This window comes from Bombus bifarius, unplaced genomic scaffold (genome assembly GCF_011952205.1).
Source record: "Bombus bifarius isolate JDL3187 unplaced genomic scaffold, Bbif_JDL3187 scf7180000008194, whole genome shotgun sequence".
NCBI classification, from domain to species: Eukaryota; Metazoa; Arthropoda; class Insecta; order Hymenoptera; family Apidae; genus Bombus; species Bombus bifarius.
The window spans coordinates 813991-827132 of NW_022884502.1; the positions used below are offsets into that span (position 1 = coordinate 813991).

Sequence of the window (13142 nt, forward strand, 5' to 3'; positions counted from 1 at the left end):
CAATTTACTTATACATACGTCATTAGCTAGTGATCCTGGTGATAGAGATTTTACCGAAATATAACGAACGAAATAATTACATAGCGGTGAAGCTGCCCGTACTAAATATTTCTTTATTCGATTACATCGTTATATGGTTAACTTAACACTAAATTGAGCCCCTAAGCCAAGATCACTTATGCTTCGAAACTAAACACAGTTACCCATGTGACCATACGTTAAATTACCGACAGATTAGGCGGTTCTGTCTTAAGACCACGAAAGTGCTGACTCATAGAGGACACTTTAGGAAACTAGTAGACGATTCGTTCGGATTTCAATCGTCACGTTTTATACGTACATCGTTTGTAGTGCTATTGACCTTTTTATGTGTTTGCAATTTGTTTTTCTAAAAACCGCTTACGGATTATCGGGAACAGTGTAAAACGAAAGATTTCTTCAGTTTCGGCTGGTTTTTTAAATCATTGCTGAATTTCGCGAATTACGATCGTGTCGAATGTAATGGCCGGTGGATTAGTGTCCGGGGACCACACGTCTTAAAAACTAGGATGCAAAGTAACAGGAACGAAAGAGAAGAAAATAATCGTTGTTTTGTTACTTAGTGCATTATCGATCGAAACTTTCATAAATCGGTCAAAATTGCCTGTAAGACCTACTTTCCTGATTTATGACGGGTAAAAACGCATCTTACGAGGAAATACACAAGGTATATCTACAATTGAACTAACCTACGAATGCAACCAACGAATGCAGCTAACAAGTGTAACCAACGGTGCCAAATATCCACGTAATTGTAAGTACTATACACGCTTTCGTTACGAATTTGTCGCATGTTCTTTATCGTTTCGTTTATTTCGTACGAGATAAATATAAAGTTCAGATAGAAAAGTGAAAATAATTGAATCGGTAGGTACTTAAAAATCTTGACAATCGCAATAAAATATGTCTGAACCATATAGACCGTTCTATGGAAGCTACTTGCGCTGTTGCACAGCACGATTTAAATAATACATGGGACAGATAACTGGTAGACAAAACTGATAAAACGAAAAAGAAATTGTATCGCGAAAGAGATAATTTATCAAGTACAAAGGGGACAAAATTACCGGTGTACAATATGAATTTTACAACTAAAATCGACTACTCGCTGCAACACGTCCGTTATATTTTACAAGGAGAATGATCATTAATATCGTTTATTGATATTAATTTCTGTCAAGCTTCGTAATTATCTGACAGGGCATGTGATCATTTAATGGATTATTATGCGCTTCCATCTGAGTATTAACTCATTTTCCACGTTTTAAAAAACAGCTCGACACGGTTCGTTGGTAATTTTCGAAATTGTTTACACGCGATGCCTGGGCTCATTTACACATGGCGAAAAATATTTTATAAAATATTAATATGCGCAAAGTTTGCGCTTTACGCCCGATATTACCGTAACAAAATATTCCCACTTGGAATGAAAAATTAACAAGGGGAAATTTGATCGCGGCCACGTTAGCGAGACCAAAAGGATGCTTGGAAAAATAATTTCTCTGTGTAGGCATCGCACGAATCGGTGTGAAGAAAACGCGTCGGCGTACATTCGATACAGCAAATAAGAATAATATCAAACGACACGGACGAGTAAAACTCACATTGAATATCGAGTCGTCGGGTCGTTTGATAGAGTGCCATTCCACGCAGTAACCACAAAGTCGTCCTTTTGCCGGTTCTCTCTCGAGCGCGGTTCGTTAGGTCGTGCTTTCGAGCACTAATGCTGCTTTGAAGTTTTTCGGGAGGCGTTCCAAGGCGTTGCATCGCCCGGCGAAGAGTAGATAAAGACAAAAAGAAGGTGCCGCGTCATTTTCGTCAATTTAACTTGGGTCTCCCTTCCTGGTAGGCCACGTAGGATCGCTCGGCATTTCATCCCCCACCGAACCACCCTTCTCGCCACGTCCGCCCCTGTGGGCCACTCACCCCCACCGTTCGTATTCGCCTCGTCTCACTTCGTCTCACCCCTCCGCGCGCGGCTTGCTTCGCCTCGTCGAAGCGAGGTCAATCGACGGAGAGGGCTGAAGACGACCCCCACCCTTCGTCACCAGCCTCCCTACCACGGCTACTCAATATCGTTTCATTACGCACCCTGCTCCGCCATACCCATCCTCCACTTCCACCCTCGGAGTCTCGCTACCCGCCACCCTCGCTGCGCCTGCACCGACACCCGTCGCCACTGCACCCTCCCATCTTCCTCGCCCTGATCACCCCTGACCCTCCACCGTGCCCCTTACTCCTCCCTTTCCTCCACCGACTCCTTCTTCTCCTCCTCCTTCCTTCTCCTCCTTCTCCTCCTTCGCCTTCATTCTCTCCTCCTCCTCCTCCTTCTCCTCCTCCTCCACCACCTCCTTCTCCTCGTTCCCTTGCCGTTTCACCCCCTTGAACGTCTCGTTCCTATCTCGGCGACGAAACACGAATGCCCACGAATTTTTATTGTTACTTCTCGCGCTGCTTCCTCTCGCCTCCCCCTCTCACGACCTTTTTTTTTTATGCGCCTTTTAACGATCAGCAGTAACTGCACCCACCCGAACACTCCTGCTTTTCCTACCTCCTCATCCCTCTTCGCTATTCTCGGTCCTTTCCTCCCTTGCGCCTTGGAGGCGAGCATTTTCGAGAAAACCGGTGGTACGGGTATGGGTATGGTACAATGGAAAAAAAAAGAACGGAATAGGCGAGCGGAAAATTGTACCCTTGCAAAGTATTCGTTTATCTTGCACAATGTAACGAGCAATAGGGAGAACAAATAAACTTTCGGCCGTCGAATTTTTTGTTTTCAATTTGATGGAAAAACAAATCTCTCTCCCCCCCCCCTCTCTCTCTCTCTCTTTCTCTCTCTCGTTGTATCTCGCGTCGATCAGCACGAATTTTCATAGGCCTACCCCGGCTCGATCGTGTTACGTACAAAATTTTTAACGTTCCATTTTAATTTTCGACGGTGTACATCACAACGGGGATTTTCATTCGATATGTATGTTGTACATATACTTCTCTAGTTTGAATGCATCAGCAACGAGCGTCAACAAATGCTCTCCGAGCGAGTACACGTGGCGTACCTATCTGTCAGAGCTGCAGATCTGTCTGCAAATATTTTCACTCTGTATATACGTACTCTACACGTCGATCCTCTTGTTCCTGGTAATCTCCCGTGTCGTGTGGTTGTGCGATGTCCTCGCGAGAATACAGCCACGGCGAATCGGCATCCTTACCGTTCTTAATCGCGACGTGCAAAAATCTCGCGATCCGATGTCACGTCCAGCATCGATCCGAAGATTCGAATCGATGGGAAATGGCATCGCTTCATTATTTCCGGTTCGAGACGCACGCAACGATCGCGCGTGATTAATCCGTTCGACGTAGATTACCAGTTACGACCACTTTCCGTACTCGAAAATTTTCAAAACCCTCGGCATCGATCGCCGCGCGTACACGTTCAAGCAACACGTGCAACGTAACAGGTCGCGATAGCGGTTGCTCGCGTGAGGCAGAACGATCGCGGTCGGTTCACAGCGAAGTCGCAAGAGCGTGGAGCAACATCTTGATATCTCGGAGCATAATCGACGACACTGAACCACGATGACGACGACGACGACGACGACGACGACGACGACGACGACGACACTGACACCATGAATTTCTTTCACGGTCCTACGGAACACTCGACAACTCTATCTCTCTGTATCAGGCCACGTTGCACCACGAAAGAAAGAGCGCTACTGGTGCGGGATGTGAGAAATAGAGGCACTCGTGAATTTCAAAAGCCTGCTGCTATCCTTCGTCACCCTTTCCCGAACGCTTACTGGTTGATCTCCGAAGATCATGGAAGTCTCGAGAGGAGTACGCCGGCAGAGGTCTAACGCGCACATACGCAGCTCTTCCTCGCGCTCTCCTACACCCCGCGTTTCCGCTTTCTCTTTCTCCTTTTCTCGGCAACGAGCCACTACCACCTTGCTTTTTAGAATCTTCGGCGGCCGACAGAGGAGGAGAACCGATCGCGAAGAAAAAAGTGGAAATACCAGGGGTTTGGGAAGAAATCGAAGGGCGGGTGTAAGAGTTGGGAGAGGGCGGGGGAGGGTCGGGCGAGGTGGAAGGATCGAGGGGGTTGGGAAGGACTCGCGAAAATTTCTCGACCACCAGCGGCAGCTGCGTTCCGAAATGAGGAGAGACGCGAACGAGAGAAGAGGTAGTAGGGACAACGAAGCTAGTCTGATGGGGGAATAAAGGTAACGGAGGGGTCGCGAGGGGGCCGCAAGGTGGCGGAGGAGAAGGAAAAAGGGGGACGTAGGGTGAGGTTACGAAAGTGGAGGAAGAAGCGTAACGGCGAGTGCACGCAACAGCGGCGCGCGTGGAAACGCGCCTTCTACGAGTAGCAGAACTCTTCTCTTGACGGACTAACCCAAAGGCGGAAGAAGGAGGGAGCGAAGGGGGAGTAGGAGAATAATGGTGGGGGCGTAAGCGACGAGCGGGCAATAGAGGGATGCGGATCGGGAAGAGGGAAAAGGGAGAAGGAGAAAGAAGGGAGGTAGTAAGAAGAAGAAAAGAAGGTTTCGGGCGGCGGCCGGGATCGCTCGGTTGTCTGTGGTCAAGGCACGCAGCTTGTGCAGTATTCTCTGCGCGCCTTACTCTCTTACGTAGAAGCTGTCGCGGGTGCGATGGTGTCGGCGCTGCCCGAGGCGGCTTTCGCGGAGAGGGGCTGCCGCACGAAAGCGACGCTATACTTCTTTTTCGTCCGTCTCACGACCGTCTGATCGAAAACAAAATCGACAATTTTCCACGGAATATTTTCTAATTTCCAACTTTTCGAAATACTCGTTTTTAGGTGTAAATAGGTTTGAAAAAAAAAAAAGATATATCTGCGAACATAATTAAGAATACAGTCTGTTTTCCGATAATTGCACATTCACGCGTACAAGATCCCCATTTTCGTCCGTTCGTAGTCCGAAAACGAACTCGTAAATGGAGCAAGGATTAAAATTCGCAACTGGGAAGTTTAGCCTTATCTGTGGCACGATGCCGGGAGAGGTGTTATTTCATGAAAATTGTACAGAGAGGTGAAATATTGTAGAATTTAGCAACCCTCGGAGAGATATACGCGCGAAATATTGCTCTGTTTCTCGACAACGTGCAACCACCCTGTTGAACGTACGGACACGAGTAGGAGTCACGCCTGGCTCACAGTCAACCAGGATTCGGCGTTTCGGGTTCGCAACAGGTCTCACCACCGGCGTTCGTTCTCTCTCTTTCTATCTTTCCCTCTTCCCCTCTTTGACCCCTCTGCCTCCCGTTCCCGCCCTCATCCTCTCGCCACTCAAACCCCAGACTCACCCCACCCTTCGCAGCCTCATCTCTCTCTCTCTCTCTTTCTCTCTCTCTCTCTTTCTCTCTCCTGCATCACACATAGATGCTCGACTCTGTTATTGTATCTATATATCCTTGACATATTCGGAGAGTCACCAGCATGTGAGATTCGGAACGTGAGTCAACATGATCGTACGAATCATCCCTAACATCTGTATATAGACTGCCATAGAACGTAACGATTGTATAGTTATCAGCTATTCAAAAATTATGGTTCGAGATCAAAGAGAAAAATGTTAAGGAATAGGTTCGATGCGTGCTCTCCGATCGCAGGGTTCGCGACCTAGAGAGGGATGGAACCGTTGGTCGCAATTTAACTCACCGACTACGAAGACCATATTCTTTGTCCATCGCAGCAGCTCCCGTCGGATGTGTCTGCGTTCCTGTATGCAACGGGCATAGGGGCAATCCGCCATTTTTGAAATCACATCTTAGAATGAATGTGTGTGCGTGCCGGCCGGGTGCGCCTGCCTCGAGTTCCCGCGTGGATGTCCACCCTCCACGCCACCGGCCGTCCTCCGTCCACGTCCTCGTCGTCGTTGTCGTCGTCGTCGCCGTTGTCGTTCCCGTCCTCGTCCTCGTCCTCCTCCACCTCCTGCTCTTCCTTCTGTTTCCCTTGCTCCTGTCTCAACGTTCGATCGATCGACTTTCTCGATCCGCTGCTCCTTTCGATTCCGTTCGTCGTAGTTCGTCCAATGTTTCTTCGTCGTTGGACGCGCGCCGTCGACTTAAGGCGTGCGCGAGCAGGATACGAGGGGAGAAGGTAGTGCACACTGCCGCTCTAACGTGCACGCTGGATACGACGTCACGCGTGGCGTAACGTGCACCGAGACCGGGCAAAATGTTCGAGGGCCGATGATGGAAGCCCGATGGTCAATTTAGCGTTGGCGCTGGCGATTTTCGTCAACGTTCCTGTCTTCGTCTTCCTTCTCCTTCTATACTTCTTTGTCGCCGTCGTCGTTGTCGTCGTCGTCGTCGTCGTCCTCGTGTTGTTGTTGGTGTTCGTCGTTGTCGTCGTCGTCGTCGTCGTCGTCGTCGTTACGTCGGCTATGGCGGTGCTTCTTTGCAAACGTTGGAGGGATGGTGAGCCGATAGCAGCGTCGGTGACGGTGGCGGTGGCGGTAGCGGTAGCGGTAACGGCGGCGGTGGCGGTGGCGATAACGGTGGCGGCAACGGCGGCGATGTTGCTGGAGTAGGGATGAGAACGCCGAGAAACGACTACTCTCTCGTGTTGAGACAGGGTTAGGGCACGGAAACGCACAACATACGTGCACGCTTGCGCCCTGAACGGTGCGAGAGTGCAGTCTGTCGCCGCCGGCAAGTCCTGCCTTTTACTTCCTCTTTCGGCTTTCTTTCGCTTCAACCGATTTCGCCGTTCACGCTCACCCCTCCGATCCTCTCGTCCGGCCTCCTTTCGAGGAAACCGCTACTCGATCGAACGTTACCTGTAACACAAATTTCGGAATCTTCGTTATCCTTCCCCCGATACCATGGTGATATAACATCGCTTTATCCATAGACACGATCGATCGATCTCTCGATCTCTCGATCGGTTGGATTCCTTTCACGATCGATGAATGACCGAAACGATCGAGACACTGTTCGATCCTGATCACGGTTGCTCGAGAAATCGGACGAGCATTCGAGGTAGACAAAGGTTCTCGCGACACCTGCGTGTAAGGAGCGATGGGTGCTGGCCCCACCCCGAAACAGAAAGGGTGCCGCTACTCGAAATGAAACATTGCCGGTAAGAAGAACGTCAGGGCCGATGGTGTAGGTAGGAAAGGTAGTAGGGGAGACTCGCACTCTCGCGCGGTGACGCGATATGGGCAGGAAGGGTAGGAGGATGGAGGGTGGCGAGGGGGCAGGAGAAAGGGGAAGAGGAAGAGGCGCGCAGGGTGGTCGGAGGGTAGCTATAGGGGCGGATTCGCGCGTTCTACGCCTGCAAGGGGGTGGGAGAGCGTACCGCCGAGAGAAAGAGAGAGGAGGCAGAGTGCGCCTAATATGCAACAAGAGAAAAAGAATTGGCGATCAATAGGTAGTAGCTGGTAAGCGTCCTTTCATCCGCCCCCGCGGACACCCTCGTCCTTTCTACTTGCCCTATTCCCCTCTCGACCACCGTTCACCTCCTTCCTTCTCGGTTCCCTCTATCCTCGGCCCCCCCTTTGCGCCCCCGTGTCCTACCTTGCCAGCCCCTTGATTCTCTTACGTTCATCGCGAAACTCCTTCGCTCCATCGCCTTTGTTGTCGAGATATCCGCCCTACTCACGCGCCTAACTTCCTCTTCGTCGCCGAAAATCAAACATCACCTAATTTGCGTTTCTCTATTTCGCCTTCCACCTTTTCCCACGCGGGCCCATTTTCTCTCTCTCTCTCGCTCTCTCTCTCTCTCTCTCTCTCTCGCAACAAGGTTTTCCCTTTCTTTTCGTTCGCTTTTCTACCAACAAACTTTCGAGTAACTCTCGGCTACACGTGCTAGCGGACGACACGAGCGGAATAGCGCGTGCTCATATATACGAACAAAGAGAATAGTTAGGTGGCTTCGAAATGTAACTTTTAGTACATATGTGATGCACATCTTATTCTAATCTTAACAACGTGGACGAGATTGCACGGCAATTAAACGATGTTCCTAGCCTCCCTCGTTTTGTAGAAACTTTAACGAAAAGATTCCAGCGACGTTCTCTCTTTTTTTTTTAATGTAAATGTTCTATCTGATCGTAAATTCTGTAATAAACACGCGGTAGCGAGACTTGAGGTTGCCAGCGGACAGGGTCGGGATCGATCTTCATCTACTTGTCAGGAGGCGGAAGATCGATAGTATTTCGTTGATATGACACATACGGTGTAGGTGATCAAAATCGGAGCGGCAGCATTCGTTAAAAGCGTTTGATTCTCTGTGTTGATATTCCACTCGCGCATGGACGCCGTTCGATGAATAGAAGCTAGCCGTGGGCTAGTACGGCGATATCACTGACGCTGGAAGATCGATTGGATACTCGTGCTAGGTAAGCCTATACGAACAATATCGATGAAACATACGGCACTTTCTGTTCTGCAGTTCTACACGTTTGTTCCACATTTTCCGAGGGTCGCGTGAGGATGCATCCAAGTTTTCGTCGGCGTCGTTAAACTTTCACAAGCATCCGTTGCTCGAAGGAGAAAAGAAAAAAAAAAGAACTTGAAATTTCGTTGACGTTTTGGTAGTGGTACTCGAGTAATTAGGGAAATTCCACCGGTAGTTTCCCATAATCTCTCTATCTCCCCTCGACCGTTCCCAATCGTTAGAAAAAAAAGCGAACGCTTTTGCTACGCGTTCCACTTTCAGCTCGGTGCGCCTCTGTGTACGTGTACGGGAGCTTCTACCGATGTCATTGAACCTTCGCAGGCATGCTGGGCGAGGGAAAAGTGACTAGACTCTCAGAGTACCTTGAAGTGGTCGGAGTTCTAAGATGCTCGAGTTTTGCCATATTAAGTATTTCTTTGTTCGACCTTTCGATTTCGACGTTTATCTTCCTTTCGTTTCTTCCTCTTTTCAATTTCTAGTTGCATACGCTTGCGTTCGAATATCTTGGGACTTCTTCTTTAATAAAATTTCGATACTTCATGCGGTTTAAGAATATCAAATTGCACGGATTTTTAAATAAAATAGTTAATACGTTTGCAGTACAGGTGCTTTCTCTGTAAAATACGAAGTTAGATGGATCATTACGATACAACTCGTCGATAACGAACGAAGCACAACGAATGTCCTAAGATTTTTCAGCGAATAAGCATTTTAATCGTGGTTATACGTTTGGGAATTTAAATAACCTTTCGTAGTAGTCGTTCGATCGGCCGATCGAATTCGAAAAATTATTTTTTCACGACTCGTTTAATTCCGCGAATGTAGAAGAGCTAACAACTCTTCTTGGTGTATCTGTACATCTTGGACGGTCACCTTACTCGCTCGGTTCCTAATCGATTTTCCCATTACGCGAATCCGGGGAGTGCTTCGCACACACTCGCTTCGTTTTCCGTCGTTCCGTGTCCAGCCTGCATTTCCGTCGACGAACAAACGGTCTCGATTCCCCTGTCCCATCTTCCCTCACTATCTCACCGTCCTTCTCTTTCTCTCTTCTTTAAGTACATCCACACGGCCATTTCTACTATCCATGTTTTCTTTTCTACATCTCTGCAATGGCCTTGCACTATGCGTACTTGTCGATTTCAAACCGACGTAATCGCGATTTCAACGTATTTTCTGATAATCGTAGAAAGGTACAACGCTTACAAATCGGCCGATCGTAGATCATCGTTGGCATTGTTGCAAATGGAGCGCGTCGTTTCCCAAAACCACCCATTCTCGGACGATCGATAAGATCTTACAGTTAATAGCAGGCTATTCGGTGGAAGATTTGGAACATAGAGGACAGATCGGAATTTTGTAGATCGTTGTTAATCGAAATACGAATGATAAAACTGGAATTTCACGGGTAATCGTTGGACGAAGAGTAATTGAAAGAATCGGATCGATCCGACTGAAATTCCTTCCAATCGATTTCTGGTTAATTAGACTCGTGATTAGGATATATCGATCGTTGTAACGAGTACCCTCGGCCAGAATGGTAAAAGTTAATAAGTAGTCGCGAAGTCGTTGGCGCGTGACTGTCGAGGAGCGCGCAAGGATTCGTCGCGTTCGATCGGAGGTCGCTCGTAACGTCATTCGAAGTTGAAGTATTTTTTTCGTGGCGGAAGAAACTCGATGACGAGGGAGGAAGATAGAGAAGCGTGGCGGTGGGGAGGGCAGAGTGTAGGACTGCTTCAGGAAGAGCAGTCAGGGGCGGTCGAGAAGGAGGATGAGGATGAGGATGAGGATGAGGACGAGGATGAGGATGAGGAGGTGGAGATGGAGATGGTAGAGGAGGAGATGGAAAAGGTGGAGGATGAGGTGGAGGAGAGAAGTGGGGGAGATGGTGCACTCGGTTTTTTCTCTGCTGGGGGAGGCAATGGGCGCGAGGCAAGGGTGCGTTGGATTCGGTTACTTGGTCTCACCCCTTGGACCACCTCCACCGGCGGTTCTAGCGGCAGCAGCAACAGCGGCGACGGTGGCGGCGGGGCAGCGGTGGCGGCGGCGGCGGCGGCGGCGGCGGCAGTCGTGCACTCTCTTTCTCCATCTACCTCGACTGCTCCTCTTTTCTCTATCTCCTTTTTCGTCTTTCTTCCCCGCTCACTCTCGGTCCCTCGCACGGCTTTCGTTTTCTCTTTCTCGCTATCTCGCCTTCTCTTGCACTTTTTCTCTCCCTCTGTTCCGTATCCGTCTCTGTTCCACGCGCCTCAGCACGGTGCTTCTCGTTTTTTTAACGAAGGATCCGCTCAATACCTCGGCTGTCATAACCTCCCGGCACCCTTCCAGGGTGGCCCGGCTGCCACAGCAAACCCACCCTCAACCCTCCGCCTTGCGCCTCCACGGGGCCCACCGACCCTCCCGACCGACGAGCCACCACCTAGCACCCCCGCGCTCTCATTCCTCTTCCCAGTTTTTAACGTTTCGTTCGACGTTTCCCTCCGGGCGAGAGCCAGGGACGGCGTAAAGGGGGAAGTGCATTTCGTCGTTACTTTGTTTTACGTCCTTCCTCGCCTCCTCCTCTTTCTTCCTCCTCTATTCTTTTCTCTTCGTCTTCGTCCCTCTTTTTCTTCCCCCTCGGCTCACATACGACCACGCGTATATCCTCTCACGCATACTCGTTCACGGCCTCTTTTTCTTCTTTCCCTTACCGACACCACCCCTCTTACTCTCTTGCTCTCTTCCTCGTCGCGTCTCCTTCTTTTCTCTCCGGTCCAGTGTCCTCCATCCACCTCGCCCCGTACCTCCGCTGACGCCGCCACCCTCCGGGCCACACACGCACTTCGCCGGTCCTCCCTTGCTTTCGCACCCCGAGTTTTTCGTACGTTCCACGACGCTCATATTTAAAGGCCACCTGTGCTCTTTGAATCGCCTCGCGGAACGGTTCTTCCACCGGGATACCGTTGACTTTCAATTTGACCGAACACCGTGGAAGGACGATGCGCGAGAGCGGAAAAATTCTTTTTACGAAGCAACTGACTTTTTACGGAAAAAGAAACATTAATGTGCGAGCGAGATTCTGGTCCGGTTGTTTTAGAGAGGGTGACACAATTGACCACGAAACCCTCGTCGCGCTCGACCTCTTTTGATCGAATCTGTGAACGATGAACGGTTGGCTGCACCCCCGAAATCGTGTTCGGGTTTGCAAAGATTTTTAAATTCTGGCACAGAATCTGTACGATGCTCACCTATCACGTTACATGTATACCTATACCTATACGTGTGCTATATCACCATATACCTACATCTCTGACATTTTTTAACGTACGATAGACATCTGAGAAATTGGTTTCAAAGTAATTCAAACGAGTCGTTGACTCGACTAGTCCTTTAAATCTGTACTTTAAATCTGATATATTAATTGTATTATTCTTTGCGAAATATTCAACGTGGATCGTCGAAATTCTGCATTTCGAGAGACCGGCTTTAGTCCGATGCCTGACTCGGTTGTCTGATTTACTGACACGAGGCAACTCCCAGAGAGCGTGGAAAATACAGCCGCGAAGTTAAAGGGAATAATAAGTAACAGGGATGCACAGAAGGCTATATAGGTAGGTCTTTTCTTCCCTCGAGTTCCGACACGTTCGTTTGCAACTTTCTTCTTATCCGCAGATATAGACCAATCCGTCGAACAACCTAGTGATCACCGAGTAGGAATCACGTTCATTTCCTCTATAATTCTTTCTTTTTTTTCTTTTTTTTTTTATTTCTCTACATACCACGTAAGCCGTTTATTTGGCAAATTGGTTAACTCGACGAAACAAAGTGTGCGTGAAATTGATGAAATTATGTAAACTAAGCATCGATCGAGTGTTCTGCCATTAAAAATTTCAAAACATCCGATTTACCCGTGCGTATGTATACTTTGGCCCGCATGCAATCGGGCGTCTGTGCGAAAAGTGGTCTCTGTTGGACCGCTTTTGAAAACACACAAGATATACTAATTTTGTAGATCTGAAACGAGAACGCGCGAGGCAACAACAAAGAGGAGGTACAGAATCGAGGAACGTTTTGAGGGAAATTGTATGGAATACTGGAAGAGATACTCCTCGTGGCCGGTGAGAACGCTTAAATCCTGTTTGGAGGCTCTCGAGAATCCTGTGTTAGAAGTACCAGCACGACATGGTTCTCGGGGAAGCAACAGTTCGTTCCGCTCCCCCTCCTCCCGCCCGCCGCCGCTTCCACCCTCTGGTATCCTCCTTTTGCTACCCTAAACCGTTGCCACCAAAGCACAGAGTTACCCCACCCCGTTCTCTCCGTGAATCTCCTCTCGCCACTGTGATGCTCCTCGTCGTTTCTCCTCGAACTCGCTCTCTCCTTCTCTTTGCACGCTTCCATGACTATACTTTGGATGTCTACTAAATTTAGGCTCCCGTTTCTCTCGCCTTCCTCTCTCTCTCTCTCTCTCTCTCTCTCTCGCTCGCTCGCTCGCTCGCTTACACACAGTCACACACACCACTTTCTCCTCCTCTGTACACCTTTTTCTTATTCTACTGCTCTACGGTTACGAACACACTTTGGACACCTTCGCCGACTCTTGCTGCTCATACCGACTCGTAGAGTAAAAGGGATACGACCCCTAACACTTCAGACGCCATTTTCTTCCCCGTATAAAACGACGGCGTGAGATTTAGCCCGA

The 13142-nt window shown here is 49.0% G+C and overlaps 1 protein-coding gene across 9 annotated transcripts in view; it reads right to left on the reverse strand.

Annotated features, from left to right (window-relative positions):
* LOC117209845 (mushroom body large-type Kenyon cell-specific protein 1) overlaps positions 1-13142 on the reverse strand; it is a 94465-nt gene that overhangs the window by 37614 nt on the left and 43709 nt on the right. For 4 of the 9 annotated variants that reach the window (XM_033452273.1, XM_033452276.1, XM_033452272.1 and 1 more), the window contains exon 2: positions 5720-6842. In XM_033452273.1, the coding sequence (XP_033308164.1) occupies positions 5720-5813 (94 nt within the window). In that variant the 5' untranslated portion in view covers positions 5814-6842. Of the gene's footprint in view, positions 1-1643; positions 1699-3151; positions 3345-5719; positions 6843-13142 lie in introns of those variants that run through there. The other 5 variants (XM_033452278.1, XM_033452279.1, XM_033452271.1 and 2 more) reach the window with 2 other exon arrangements.